The sequence below is a fragment of the Bos taurus genome, chromosome 7, assembly GCF_002263795.3.
Source record: "Bos taurus isolate L1 Dominette 01449 registration number 42190680 breed Hereford chromosome 7, ARS-UCD2.0, whole genome shotgun sequence".
Lineage (NCBI taxonomy): Eukaryota > Metazoa > Chordata > Mammalia > Artiodactyla > Bovidae > Bos > Bos taurus.
In genome coordinates, this window is record NC_037334.1 from 22,119,014 (window position 1) to 22,133,012 (window position 13,999).

Genomic DNA, 13,999 nt, shown 5'->3' on the forward strand with positions numbered 1-13,999 from the left:
TTCTAAAACCTGAACACATTCATATAATCATTTTAGTTAACTAAAGTGTACAAGGCTAGGCATGTGGCAGATGCTTAACAAATCATCGGTGAACAAATGTTGAACAGTTAGGAATAATGGAAAACTAGTTTGGAAATGTGTGGTATCACACAGTCCTTTGAAAATCACCCTCAACCTTGAACTCTGCAAGTAGCCAAAGTCTAGTAATTTTAGCCTTTACCGAAGCCATAAAGGATCATAAAGATAAGAGTATCCCTGTGACTACATAGAACTGAGAACTCTGGAAGGCAGCTTGATGCTGAGCAAAGAGCACAGGCTGTCTTGGGTTCTGCCATTTCTGACTGTGTGACTTTGGGCCACTCATTCACCCCTGTTAGCCTGCTTTCTCACCTTCAAAGAGGTGACAATGGTACTCCCTCCCAAAGCTGTTGTGAGCATTGGATGGGCAACGTAAGTACAGTGTCTGACAGCGTCGGACACATTACAGACCTCGTTAAAGGGTAGTTCCCTTTCTACTAATCTCATGCCTTTTACAAACAGCATTAATGAATAAGCAAAGCAGGTTGTACTTAAACCTGACTAGGCAGAAGAGATTCGTAGAAATGAGAACTTTCTATTCAATGACTAAAAACCAGAAAAGTTTTCACCACAAGGTGTAAAATCCCTTTATAAATGGACTTCAACCTCAGAGACAACTATGAATGAAAAACTAGCAATAGTTCATTTAAGAAAGGATTTCTGTGTTCTCTTATTTTTCATTCTGTGGGGGAAAAGAGGAAGTAGTAGTTAGTTAATAATAGTATATACCTCCATCCACAATGTCTTCTTTATAACTTAGTTGTAAACTTAAAGCTAGAAATTTACTGACCATGGAGTGGTGGGGGAAAGCTTACTATTTAATTATTTTCATTTATGAAAAAGCAAGAGAGTTCCAGAAAAACATCTATTTCTGCTTTATTGACTATGCCAAAGCCTTTGACTGTGTGGATCACAATAAACTGTGGAAAATTCTGAAAGAGATTGGCATACCAGACCACCTGAGCTGCCTCTTGAGAAACCTATATGCAGGTTAGGAAGCAAGTTAGAACTGGACATGGAACAACAGACTGGTTCCAAATAGGAAAAAGAGTACGTCAAGGCTGTATATTGTCACCCTGCTTATTTAACTTATATGCAGCGCACATCATGAGAAATACTGGGCTGGAGGAAGCACAAGCTGGAGTCAAGATTGCCGGGAGAAATATCAATAACCTCAGATATGCAGATGACACCACCCTTATGGCAGAAGGTGAAGAAGAACTAAAGAGCCTCTTGATGAAAGTGAAAGAGGAGAATGAAAAAGTTGGCTTAAAGTTCAACATTCAGAAAACTAAGATCATGACATCTGGGCCCATCACTTCATGGCAGATAGATGGGGAAAGAGTGGAAACAGAGGCTGACTTTATTTTTCTGGGCTTCAAAATCACTGCAGATGGCAATTGCAGCAATGAAATTAAAAGATGCTTACTCCTTGGAAGGAAAGTCATGGCCAACCTAGACAGCATATTAAAAAGCAGAGACATTACTTTGCCAACAAAGGTCTGTCTGGTCAAGGCTATGGTTTTTCCAGTGGCCATGTATGGATGTGAGAGTTGGACTGTGAAGAAAGCTGAGCGCCAAAGAATTGATGCTTTTGAACTGTGGTGTTGTAGAAGACTCTTGAGAGTCCCTTGGACTGCAAGGAGACCCAACCAGTCCATCCTAAAGGAGATCAGTCTTGGGTGTTCATTGGAAGGACTGATGTGAAGGCTGAAACTCCAATACTTTGGCCACCTGATGCGAAGAGCTGACTCATTGGAAAAGACCCTGATGCTGGGAAAGACAGGGCAGGAGGAGAAGGGGATAACAGAGGATGAGATGGCTGGATGGCATCATCGACTCGATGGACACGGGTTTGGGTGGACTCCTGGATTTGGTGATGGACAGGGAGGCCTGGCGTGCTGCGGTTCATGGAGTCGCAAAGAGTCGGACACGACTGAGCAACTGAACTGAATTGATAAGAGCTTTATTGAGATATAATTTACATACCATAAAATTCATTCTTCTTATGTGTAAATTCAGTGTATATGTGTATAAGTCATTTATAATTTACTATATTCACAGAGTTGTGCAGTCATCAGTATTATCTAATTTCAGAACAGTTTCATCACCCCTGAAAGAAACCCATGCTCATTAGCAGTCACTTTCAATTCTCTTTTCCCAGCCTGTGGCAATCACTAACATACACTCAGTGTCTTTGGATTTGCCTATTCTGGGTGTTGGGTGAACCAACACGGATTGTGAAAGAATTCATAGAAATATTAACAAGAGAAGAAAAGAGGGTTTTTATTCCCTTTCCAAGGGAGGAAAGGGCCAGATGCACAGAGTGGTTGCTGGCCCCTAATGGTGGGGGTCTGAGTCTTTTATTGAGTTCAAAGGACAAGGTGCAGGAAAGAGGTGGTGGGTTTCTTTCTTTTCTGGTCCACAGTTGTATCTGGGCTAGCTGTGCTTCAATAGGCTGTTTTTTGGTTTTGTTTTTTTCTGAGAATCTGTAACTTCTTGTTTTCAGTAATTTTCCAGTCCTTGGGTGTCTGAAAGAGACTTGATAGTGGCCCTTGACAGGTGCTACTCTATTTTGAACAATGTTAGATGGGTTTACACTGGGCATTTAATATAAGTGGAATCATACAATATGCAATCTTTTGTGACTGGCTTCTTTCAGTCAGCATAATGTTTTCAAGGTTCATCCATGTTGTTCTAAGTATCAATACTTCATTCAAGTACTAAGTATCAGTACTTTATTCCTTTTTATGGCTGAATAATATTCCACTGTTTGGATATACCTCCTTTTACTTAGCCATTTACCAGTTGGTAGACATTTGAGTTGTTTCTACTTTTTGGCTATTATGAATAAAGCTGTTATAAACTTTTTTATACAAGATATTGCAAGGATACATGTTCTCATTTCTCTTGGGTATTTCTAAAGTGGCTGCATCATTGTATAAACCCAACAGTAATGAACAAATGTTTCCATTTTTCCATATTCCTATCAACACTTGTATTGTATATCTTTTTAATTTTAACCATCCCAGGAGGTATTAAGAAGTATTTCATTATGGTTTTGACTTGATTGTGGTTGTGATTTTCCTAATGACTAATGATACTGAATATGTTTTGTGTTGAATCTGTAGATCAGTTTGGGGAGTTGCCATCTTGACAATATTACCTTCTGCTTCATGAACAGAACATGAGATATCTTTTCATTTATTTAGATCTTCATTTCTTTCAAAGATGCTTTGTAGTTTTCAGAGAATAAGTTGTGCTTTAGAAAAATAATTATTCCTGAAGAACTTTCTTTAGTATTTCTTGTAAGGTAGCACTGCTAGTCAAAAATTCTCTTACGTGTGTGTGTGTGTGAGAGAGAGAATATCTATTTTAGTTTTAAAAGGTAGTTTTGCTCGTTACATTAATAAGATTTTTGGTTGATGTGCTTTTTCTTTTAGCAGTTTAAATATGTTACCCCCCTGCTTTTGGCCTCCTTTGTTTCTTTTTAAAAATTTATTTACTTACGGCAGCGCTGGGTCTTTTTTGCTGTGCACGGGCTTTGTGTAGTTGCCGCGAGCTGGGGTTACTCCAGTTGTGCTGCACAGGCTTCTCGTAGTCCTTCTCTCGTGGAGCGCAGGCTCTAGGGCGTGTGGGCTTCAGTAGCTGTGGTGCTTGGCCTCAGTTGCCCCTCAGCATGTGGAATCTTCCCAGACCAAGGATCAAGCCCATGGACCCTGCACTGGCAGGCAGATTCTTAACCACTGGACTACCTGGGAAGTCCCCTCCTTTCTTTCTTATGACAAGTCAAATGCAAATCTTATTAGGGTTCCCTTGTATGTGTCCTATTTGTCTTATTGTTTTCAAAAATTTCCCTTGGTGTTTGATTTTAAGTAATCTTACCATGATTTGTCTGTGTGCAAAAATCTTTTTGTTTCTTCTTGGAATTAGGCTGCTGAACTGTGCAGATTAATGTTTTTAATCATATTTGGCAAGTTTTCAGTCATTATTTCTGTCACTATCTTTTTTTCTGCTCATTTCTCTCTTCTCCTTCTAGTGTTCCCTTTATGCACGTTAGTCTGGTTAACAATGTTCTGCATTTCTCTAAGAACGTGTTCATTTTTATTCACTCCTTTTTTTCTGTTTTTTGGATTACATAATTTCTATTTCTCTATCTTCAAATTTGCTGATTCTTTCTTCTGTCTGTTCAAAGTTACTAGAGTAAGGCTCTCTAGTGAATTGTAAAATTTCAGCTACTGTTTATTTCAATTACAGAAACTTCATTTGATTATTTTAATATAACTTTCATTTTAAATCTTAATTGGTATTCAATATTTGATGAGGCATTGTCATTGTACTTTCTTTTACTTTCTAAGCATGAATTCCTTTAGTTCTTTGAAAATACTTATAATGCTGCTTTGAGGTTTTTGTTAAATCTGACATCTAGGCCCTTTTGGGCAATTTCTGTTTCCTACTTTTTTCCTGAGTGTGGGTCATGTTTTCCTGGTTCTTTGTATGTCTTGTAATTTTTGATTAAAAACTGGACATTTCAGAAAATACATTGTAGAAACTCTGAGCACTGAATTTTCTCCCCTGCACCCCTTCTCACCCCGACACACACCAGGGGTACCTGTCCTTGTTTTTGTTTGCTTTTTTGTTTGTTTAATGACTTGGCTGGACTCTTATTAAAGACTATTTCCCCTACAGTGTGAAGCCTCTGGTGTTGCTCTTCAGAGGACACAGCTTTAGGCGTGTGTGCAGTCACCCCGGGAGAACAATGGATTTAGCAGGGCTCTTTTTGACTGTCTCTTTCCCCATTTTTTCTATTAAGCTGTCTCCCTCTGCTGATATCACACCTAGCTGTTGTTCAGTCACTAAGTCGTGTCCGACTCTTTGCAACCCCATGAACTGCGGCATGCCAGGCCTCCTGTCCTTCACTATCTCCCTGAGTTTGCTTAAACTCATGTCCACTGAGTCAGTGATGCCATCCATCCTAGCTGTCAGGCTCCAGCAATTGCTATATCATTCCTTTATTGTGCACTGGGGCACAAAATATGCCACAGACTAGTTCAATTAAATTCAAATCCCTTTGAAAGAGCAGTTTTGAGGCAAGTGTGTGAGGTTTGTTCCGACTCCAGGAGTGTTGCTCTGAGCTGTCTCTTTTTCTGGTTCTCTCCGGTAACCTAGCCGCCCTATGGGTTAGCTTGTTGCTCTAATGGAGCTACCAGTCTCCTCATAATTGTTTACCACCACAATTTTTGTTGTTTTAAAGAACACTCTCAGGCTTCAACTTCTGTACATCCTGTGCGAAATGAAGTTATTTCCTGTGGGGACTACTTCCTCCCCTGGGGAAAAATATCTGAGCCCCTGCACCAGGCTGGCATAAGGGAAAGTACCCTCTGAATGACACTCCCTGCCTTATGAGTTAGACACTCGTTGGAGGTGGTAGCATCCTTTTTGGCTTGCCTCTTTTGGCATGGAATCTCCACTCTACAACAAACTGGGATAAGGGCACCCAGGGCCCCCATATTGTCAGCCTGTGGACACTAGAGTAGAGGTGCCACTACATGAGTGTGGACTGAGTGGAGGATGGGATCCCCCAATCTCCTGGCTACACTCACCAGGAATTAAGCCTCTGTACTTGGAGCTCAGAAGATGGGAGGCTAACTCTTAAAAATCTCAGTATCTTTCTTCTCTTATATTAGATGTAAAGAAGAAGCACCCACAGGTGGAAAGGCATTGGTGAAGAGTTCTGTGTTTATCAGAGGTAGAGCCAAAGCAAAAGACCCAGGGAGTTTAAGTGGGATGGTAGGGATGGGAATGGAGGGGCCTGAGGGAAGAAGAAGGGGCACTCAGTCCTGTTTCCAGTCCTGTAAACACAGAGCAGGAGCCACCAGCCTTGGACTGTCTGTGTCAATTGTTGGGATATGTGAGTCAACTGAGCCTTTCCCCAGAGGCTCTATTCTTTCTACTTCAAATGGCTCTGCCATTTTATTTATTTATTTATTTTTTGGACTCTAGAGACATGCTTAAAACTATACCAAGGCTTCAGATAACAAGGCAGGCCTGCATTAGCCTGGAAGAACCCACCTGCCAATGCAGGAGACATAAGAGACATGGGTTCCATCCCTGGGTCAGGAAGATCCCCTGAAGGAGGGCATGGCAACCCACTTCAGTATTCTTGCCTGGAGAATCCCATGGACAGAGGAGCCTGGTAGGCTACAGTCCATAGGATCACAAAGAGTCAGACACGACTGAAGTAACTTAGCACACACATACAGCCTGTCACAAAGAAGAAATTACAGTCCCTTCACAGGTCCAAGGCATCTACAGCTCCTCTGACCAGCTCTGCCAAGCCTTGTTTTTGTCAATATACCACCCTATCTCTTGGACAGAGTGTGAGGGGTCTGCTGCCCACCAGGAGAGATGGACAAAATCTTTATCCAGAAACTTGGCAGGAGGCTTGGGTGAAGCAGCCTCTGGACGAAGGCACATTCTGAGATCCTGGTGGCCTTTGTCAGAGGAACAGAACTTACAGGCAACAGACAAACTGTTTGGCATGAGGCAGCTGATAAACAGGGAAGCAAATTCAGGCCACAGCTAGGAAAAAGCCCCCAGTCTCCTGTATTTGTTCTCTTTCTGCAGCACTGCCTGGAAATAAAAGTCTGTTGGTGTTGGCTGGAGGCTGAGGTTCACACTTTATCCCCTTTGGAATCTGCCAGAGGGCAGGTCTGATATTCAGGCTGTCCTGACAGCCAAGTTGCCAGTCTCACACTAGCCAGCGGTATTCCAGGGCAGCCTGTAAGTCTGATGGGAAGAAAACAGCCTAACCTGCTTCATGCTCAAACTCTTCAGCTTTGGCAGAGGCCCCAAAGGAGGTACATCCCTTTGAGCTGCCATATGGAGTCCCAAGTAATTGTCAGATGCTGGGCTCATTCTGGTCTCATCATTCCCTCTCTCACTGCTCCTAGTGCCCTGTTAGCAAAGGATAAGGCTCCTTTGTTCCTATTTTATACCTTTGAGCTGTGGGTGGGGAATCAGTGTGTCCTATTCTGTTCAAACCCTAATCCCAGGTCCCAAGAAAGATAGCACAAGGCTAGTGCCTCCAGAGGCCCAGGCCCTTTGTCGGACATTCTATCATGGTTAAGGTCAGGAAAAGTGAAAGTGAAGTCGCTCAGTCATGTCCGACTCTTTGCAACCCCATGGACTGTAGCCTACCAGGCTCCTCCGTCCATGGGATTTTCCAGGCAAGAGTACTGGAGTGGGTTGCCATTTCCTTCTCCAAGGGATCTTCCCAACCCAGGGATCGAACCTGGGTCTCCCACATGGGTTCCTAGAGGATGCCTCCAGCTGAAGGAGAGGATAGCAATTGATATGGTGGGGCAGCAGCCCTGCCTCAGGTCACTGGAGGTCTGCCACAGAAAGCTGCTCTTTACCAAACAAGCCCCCCCTCCACCCCCGCCCAGGGCCTCTGGAGTATGGGCCCTGGTTCAGAGATGACTGCCTAGTTTTCTCAGCCCATGGACTGAAGAGGGTCAAGTCTACCTAATGATGTTCCATGGGAGAAGAAGACATGTTTGAGGCAAAGGCCAGCCCATGCCTAGACTCTGGCCAGGAGCCAGACTCACCCCTAAGGTTTGTCCAGTGGCTCTGCTCCTGAATCTAGGCCCCCTGGAGATCAGCACATTCTCTGTACTATTTTCACAACTTTTCTCTAAATGAAAATTATTTCAAAATAAAGTTTTGTTTTTTAAAGTGATTCTTAGCTCTAAACAGGACAAATAGATTGCATTTCACAAACAGTCCTTGAGGAAGGAAATTACCTTATACACCTATATACCCAGACAGATGCACTCACACAGGTCCCAACTCAGATACCAGGTTCCCGCCTCCTGGCATCCCCTGGAAAGTACTTGCATGGACATGCCCTCCTTCGGTCCCTGACCAACCTGTCTTCCCTGTGAAGGGGTCAGGGGGTCAGTTCAGGTGGGCTCCTCTGTCCCAGAGGGTATGCCCATCAGGAGATCTCATATAGAGGTATAAAGCAGAGACCATCTGAGGATGATCCCTCTGCCAGTGTGGGGCCAGAGAGGTGCAGAGAACTTGCTCAGGGTCCCCAACTTGCTCTTGTCAGGGAGATGAGGGCGTTTCTCCCCCAGCAGTGGATTCAGACCTGTGTCCTATTCTTTGGCCCTAGAATTCCACCCTGGGAAAGGGGCTCTGCCCTCAGCAAGTCTCATCACCCATTGTACTGGCTGAAACCTGGCCCTTAGAACAGCTCCCCAAATGCCCATGATGCCCAGCCAGGGATGACGAGGTCCTGCCCTTACCGCTCCTCATCCACCCACCCGTGATGCCCATTTGCTGGTGCTATGGGATGTTGCATAGCACATGATCTCACTGAATCCTCTCAACAACTCAGATAAGCTGGGCGTTCTTATGATCCTCATTTTTAACAACTGTAATAAAATTCACACAACATAAAATGTACCACCTTAACAATTTTTAAGTGTACAGTTCAGTAGTATTACGTATATTCACATTATTGTGCAATCAATCTCCAGAACTCTTTTCAACTTGCAAAATGAAACTCTATATCTGTTAAATAACACCCCATTTCCCTCCCCTCCCAGCCCCTGGCAACTACCATTCTACTTTCTGTTTCCATGAGTTTGACTACTCTCCATATGGTATATAAGTGAAATCAAACAGTTTCTGTCTTTTTTTGTGACTAGCTTATTTCATTTGGCATAATATCTTCAAGGTTCATTCATGTTGTAGCATGTGTCAGAATTTCCTTCCTCTTTTAAGGCTGAATACTATTCCACTGTGTGCATATACCACATTTTATTTATCCATTCATCTGTTGCTGGATATTTGAGTTGCTTTTACCTTTTGTGAATAATACTTCCATGAATATGCAAATATTTGAAGACTAGTGCTTACGGGTGGGGCCAGAACCAGTCCACCCATCTGACTCCAGAACTCTGTCCCACCACCTCTCTAGGGAGAATCACCGACCCTACTCACTTTCATGCTTCTTCCCTCCTTCCTCCCAATGACTAGTGCTCCTTTGCTTTTTATTTTACTCAAATACTACTTTTTATAGTACCCCAAAAGAAAGCAAGTAAGGGAAAAGCTGCTGAAAAAGGCAAATCCGGTTGTGTGTTTGTGAGTGTGTAATGTGCATCCTCAGATGGAGAACCATGTATTTTCCCAGAGGCCCACTTGGGCCAGGTGTAACAGGGATAGCCATGGACTTGTAAACCAGCAGCTACCTACCCACCCCTCACATCCTGAGGTGAACAGACTATTAAGGAAGGGGAAAGAGAAAGAGAGTCCTCCTCAACCCAACTGTTGAGGAGGACTGCAGTTAGTAGGGCCAGCTCTAGCCCAGATGCTGACTGCACTTCCAGGAACTGGGATGAGCTGACCCCTACTTTTAGATGCCTCAGGATCGGACTGTGGGCAGAAGGCAGGTAAGCACTACAAGCCCCAGTTAGGGGATCAAAGCCAGAGAAGCCCCTGAGCTCTATGCTTACACTGTTTCTGTGAGTCTGTCCCTTCATGAGTGCCTTGGGACCAGGGTTATACCTCCTCTAGCTTCCTGTTCAGAGAAGACAATGGCACCCCACTCCAGTACTCTTGCCTGGAAAATCCCATGGACGGAGGAGCCTGGTGGGCTGCAGTCCATGGGGTTGCTAAGAGTCAGACACGACTGAGCAACGTCACTTTCACTTTTCACTTTCATGCATTGGAGAAGGAAATGGCAACCCACTCCAGTGTTCTTGCCTGGAGAATCCCAGGGACAGGGGAGCCTGGTGGGCTGCTGTCTATGGGGTCGCACAGAGTCGGACACGACTGCAATGACTTAGCAGTTCCCTGTTCTCCACCAGTATCGGGAGGCCTCCTGCTCCTTTGTGGAGAAATTAGAGCCTCAGGAAAGGACCCAAGCCTTATCATAGTTGTATAGCAGAGCAGGAGAGCCCCTGATGCTTCCAGAAGTCTGTGATCAGGGAACAGACCAGATCTGCCCATGCCCTGACCATGCCCTGCCCAGCAATAAGACTCTTCTTTGTGTCTGCACATGGTCTCAGCAGCATCCCCACACCCCTCTTCATGCCTGCAGGAATTTGACTCAGTCTGTACATCTGGGGAGCCTGGGGTTGACAGTATCTAGGCTCTTGGGAAACAACTTCCTCTTGTGAAACTGCCAGAGAAAAAGGCAGTTGATGGCTGCCTCCCTACTCAGTTCTTCATGCCCTCCCTACTAGACAAACTGACCAGGAATGATCCTAAGCGTGTCCTGCCCTCTTGGGCTGCACACCTGTGTTAAAAGTATAACCCAGATGACTGCTAGCCAGGTCTGATGAGGAATTGGGGACGCTGAGCCAGGGACGGCTAGAATGTCTCCAGGGGGACTGATGCAGATTAAGGGTCGCTCACACACCCACCTCGGTGACGATGGTGGACATGTAGATGTCCTGGCTAAATTCCCAGCCATCCAGGCAACCCTCCTGCTCCAGCTGCTCCAGGTTCACATCGCGCCCCGGCTCCAGCCCGAGCGCCGAGAAGTTGACGATCGTAGCGAGTCGGTAGCGCCGGCAGCTCTGGGGCACCTCGCGGCCGTCCTGCAGCCGCACGGGGATACTGTGGTTGCGCCACGCGCTGCTCAGGTTCGCGGTGTCCGGCACCCGGCAGTGATGTTCTGGGGTCCCTGCCAGAAACACGACTGACATACCGTTGAAGCCGTTGGGGATGATGCTGGCGCTGAGCAGGAAGAAGATAAGGCGCTGGAAGGGCCCCCACTTGCCCAGGAAGGCGGTCACTTCGTCGTAGTCCCGCATGCTCAGCGCGGCTCTGCAGTTGGCAACGTTGGGTGATGAGAGCGCGTTCCCAGAACAGCGCCGCGCTGTGCAGGGCGTGGGCGTCCAAACGTTCTCGCCGACCCGGCAAGCTGAGGGAAGGCGGGGCACGCGGTCGGGGCCTTTCCTGGGAAACGGGCTGCGGGCGTTAGAAGGTTGCTGGGCGCTGGACGCAAAGCTGGAAGCCAATTTCTGGAAGCAGAAACTCGGGACCACACCGCCAACCCGCCCGGGGCGGGGCGGGACGGGGTCGGGTGGAGCTCCAGGGCGGCTCAGCCCGTGCTCCGCCCCCCGCCCGCCGCCACCCGGCGGCGGCTGGGAGGTCAGCTGGCCGCGGGCTTTAGGAAAAAGAGGACTAGTTCCAGCGCCGCCCCTACCTTGCCCCTGCTCGCCCCGGCGCCCCCTAAGTGCTGAGCACCCAGCCCCGGGCTGCCGGGTTGGGCAGCGTGTAAGGGCAGAGTCGAGGCCGCAGAGCAAGGGCTCTGAGAGGTCGGATTTCCCTGTCGCCGTCGCCTCAGGCCTCGTCCGGGGCTGGGATCTCTCCGCTGCCGCTTCCAACTCGGGGTCTGAGCTCAGGGAGCCTCGGGCCGGGCGCGGATGGGCGAGTCCGTGGAGCCCGTGCTCCCGGGAAACCTTTGCGGGCGCAGGGGTGACAGGAGCGCGCCCGCGCCCGCCGACCCGGAGCTCCCAACCCCCAATCCTAGGCTGCCAGATTCAGTCACCTGCTGGCGGCTTCCGGACAGCCCGCAGCCTCACCTTGAATAGGGGGAAACAGGCTCAGCGCCCTGAAGAGATGATCGAGGTCACAGTTCGTCAGAGACACGCTTGGACTGAGGGGAGGTGGGGAGCAGGGACTACCGGGTGGTCCCAGGATCCTGTTGGGGCCTCTGGAGAAGATTCTACGCGGAGCTTGACCCTTTGTGAGAGCACGGTAATGGAGACCCAGCTGTCACCACTCCTGGGCTCTGATTTTGATTCTCCTGGGCTCTGATTTTGATTCCCCGGGGCTCTTCCTCGAGGATGGCTGGCAGAAGCTTCTTGGACTAGAGGCCTCTGGTTTGCAGAAGGGACCGCTCCCAGTCGGGGAACAGAGGGATGCAGGAAGGGAGGAGGAAAAGGTTTAGTTTGTTGCCCAGATTTGGCAGGGTAGCCAGAGCAGGGACCAGTCTGCTAGTGTCCAGGCCTAAGGCCCCTCTGCTGTTGTGTGAGTGAGTCTGGGACTGCAATGGGAGTCCTGGGGTTCTTGAGGTGGAAGGGATTGACAGGCTGAAGGGCCCATCTCTTGGAGATTTTGTACAAATGCATTTGCATCCAGGCCCTGATTAAGAGGTAGGAGGAATTTCTGCTCCATTTTTTATAACCTCTAGTCTTGGCTGGCTTTCTATCCACTTGGAACCTGTTTCCTTATGTGTAATAAGACCTTATGTCTGGATGTGCCAGGACAGCACTGTTTTATTAAGTGTTTTCCTTTCCTTTCAAAAGTATCCTTCTTTGAACAGTATTTCTTGCGGTCATTGTCTTAGTTAGCTTAGATTTCATCCTCCCTTCAACCCCAATAAAAATCAAAGCCTGAGATAAGAATTTATGTGGAGATCATTTATTTATAGTCGTGATCCTAGGGAAAGGAATGAAGGACCAGGGAGAGGGAACAGGAAAGGAGGTAAGGCCAACACAAGACTGTGTAGTTGAACTGGTCATTGGTAGTGACCAGGATCAGTGACAGTGCCGAGCTAAGACTCTAGAGCCTGAGGGCAAAGAAAACATCAATAATAACTGACCATATCTTTACTTAAAATTTGGAGCTTTGTTCCTCCTAGAGTCTCATACTGGTTTTGATTTTTTAAAATGCTGTGTTAAAATGTTATTTGATGATTGAATTTCCTGGCACCCTCTTAAATTTTGCACCGGAGGCAAGTGCCTCATTCATTTCACTTGCCTCAGCTTTTTCTCAACCCTAATTTCTATGGATAATTGGAGTTCAGTCCTGCTGGGATCTTCTAAAGAGCCATAGAGAATGAAGTAAAGAGCCATAGAGAATGAAGAGGCTTAAAAAAAAAAAAAAAAAACCTAGTTCTGGCTCCATTGGTCAACTCCCCTGTACTTCCAGGCTGTACACGTATGTGAGAGTCAACAGGTACCACTTGACAATGAGTATATGTAAATCCATACCTTAAACCACTTTGCCTGTCATACATAATGAATGCCCAAGTACCCTACTTATACCTGGACCATTGGAAAATTTCCCTTCACCATTGTCCTTTAGGGCCACTCCTAAGTGGGGCTATGTTGCAGTAAACAATCCGTTTTTTGGTTGATAGCATCTATGAGACAGGGCTGAGTATTTTCTTCCCTCTGTCAGTTGGTTATAGAGAACCCCCATAAAACCATAGGTTTGAGTTGAGGAAAAATGTTGGTAGAGCTGAGGTGTAGCTGTCATGGAGTTAGAGCTACTGTTCATTAAATTACATGAGCTGTATGGACCCGCTCAGTCCTGATTCTGACCCTACCATTTCTATTATATGATGGATTGCTGATGTGCCTGCTTAATCTTATGACTTGATAGAATTTGATAATGCCCAGCTCTTACTAGATATTTCTAGTTGCATAGACCCTTGATGTCACATTGCCAGGTACTCAGTTTTTACTATAGCCAAATAGCCGCTTTTCTAAAGGCAAATAGCTCTCTGCTGCAGAAGGCATGACCTTGCTCTGGCATCCTAGAGATCTTACTGAAATTATTTTATTAGGGCTTATCAGAGACTCTGCCCAGCATCGTTATCACCATGAACATGTCTAGCACCATTGATTCTGATGGGTCACATAGTCCAAGTGGCAGGGAACCTTGGATACTCTGTAGCACTCTCTCTTGCTCTGGGCTTCACTCAAAAGTGGGAGCCTCCCAAAATACCCATTAAGTGGGTTACAGTAGTATTCCCACCAAGCATTATGTCTTTTTATTAGTGGTAGAGGATACAAGGTACAACAACTTGCCTTTACCTTACAGAAGATGGCCTGGCATGCTCCAGACAACTGGATCCCTAGTAACTTCACCAGTTAGCTTCAAAATCATATGG

At 46.4% G+C, this 13,999-nt stretch overlaps 1 protein-coding gene and 1 non-coding gene across 2 annotated transcripts in view; both read right to left on the bottom strand.

Annotated features, from left to right (window-relative positions):
* The window catches only part of SLC22A4 (solute carrier family 22 member 4), a 42,831-nt gene extending 31,758 nt beyond the window's left edge, over window positions 1-11,073 (bottom strand). Inside the window, exon 1 of the mRNA NM_001206989.2 lies at window positions 10,515-11,073. Within this exon, the coding sequence (NP_001193918.1) occupies window positions 10,515-10,907 (393 nt within the window). The 5' untranslated portion in view covers window positions 10,908-11,073. The remainder of the gene's footprint in view (window positions 1-10,514) is intronic.
* On the bottom strand, window positions 10,908-10,978 carry MIR2457 (microRNA mir-2457). Its single transcript, NR_030814.1, has one exon. It is a non-coding gene; the product is annotated as a microRNA mir-2457 (primary transcript).
* Window positions 11,074-13,999: the final 2,926 nt, after the last annotated feature.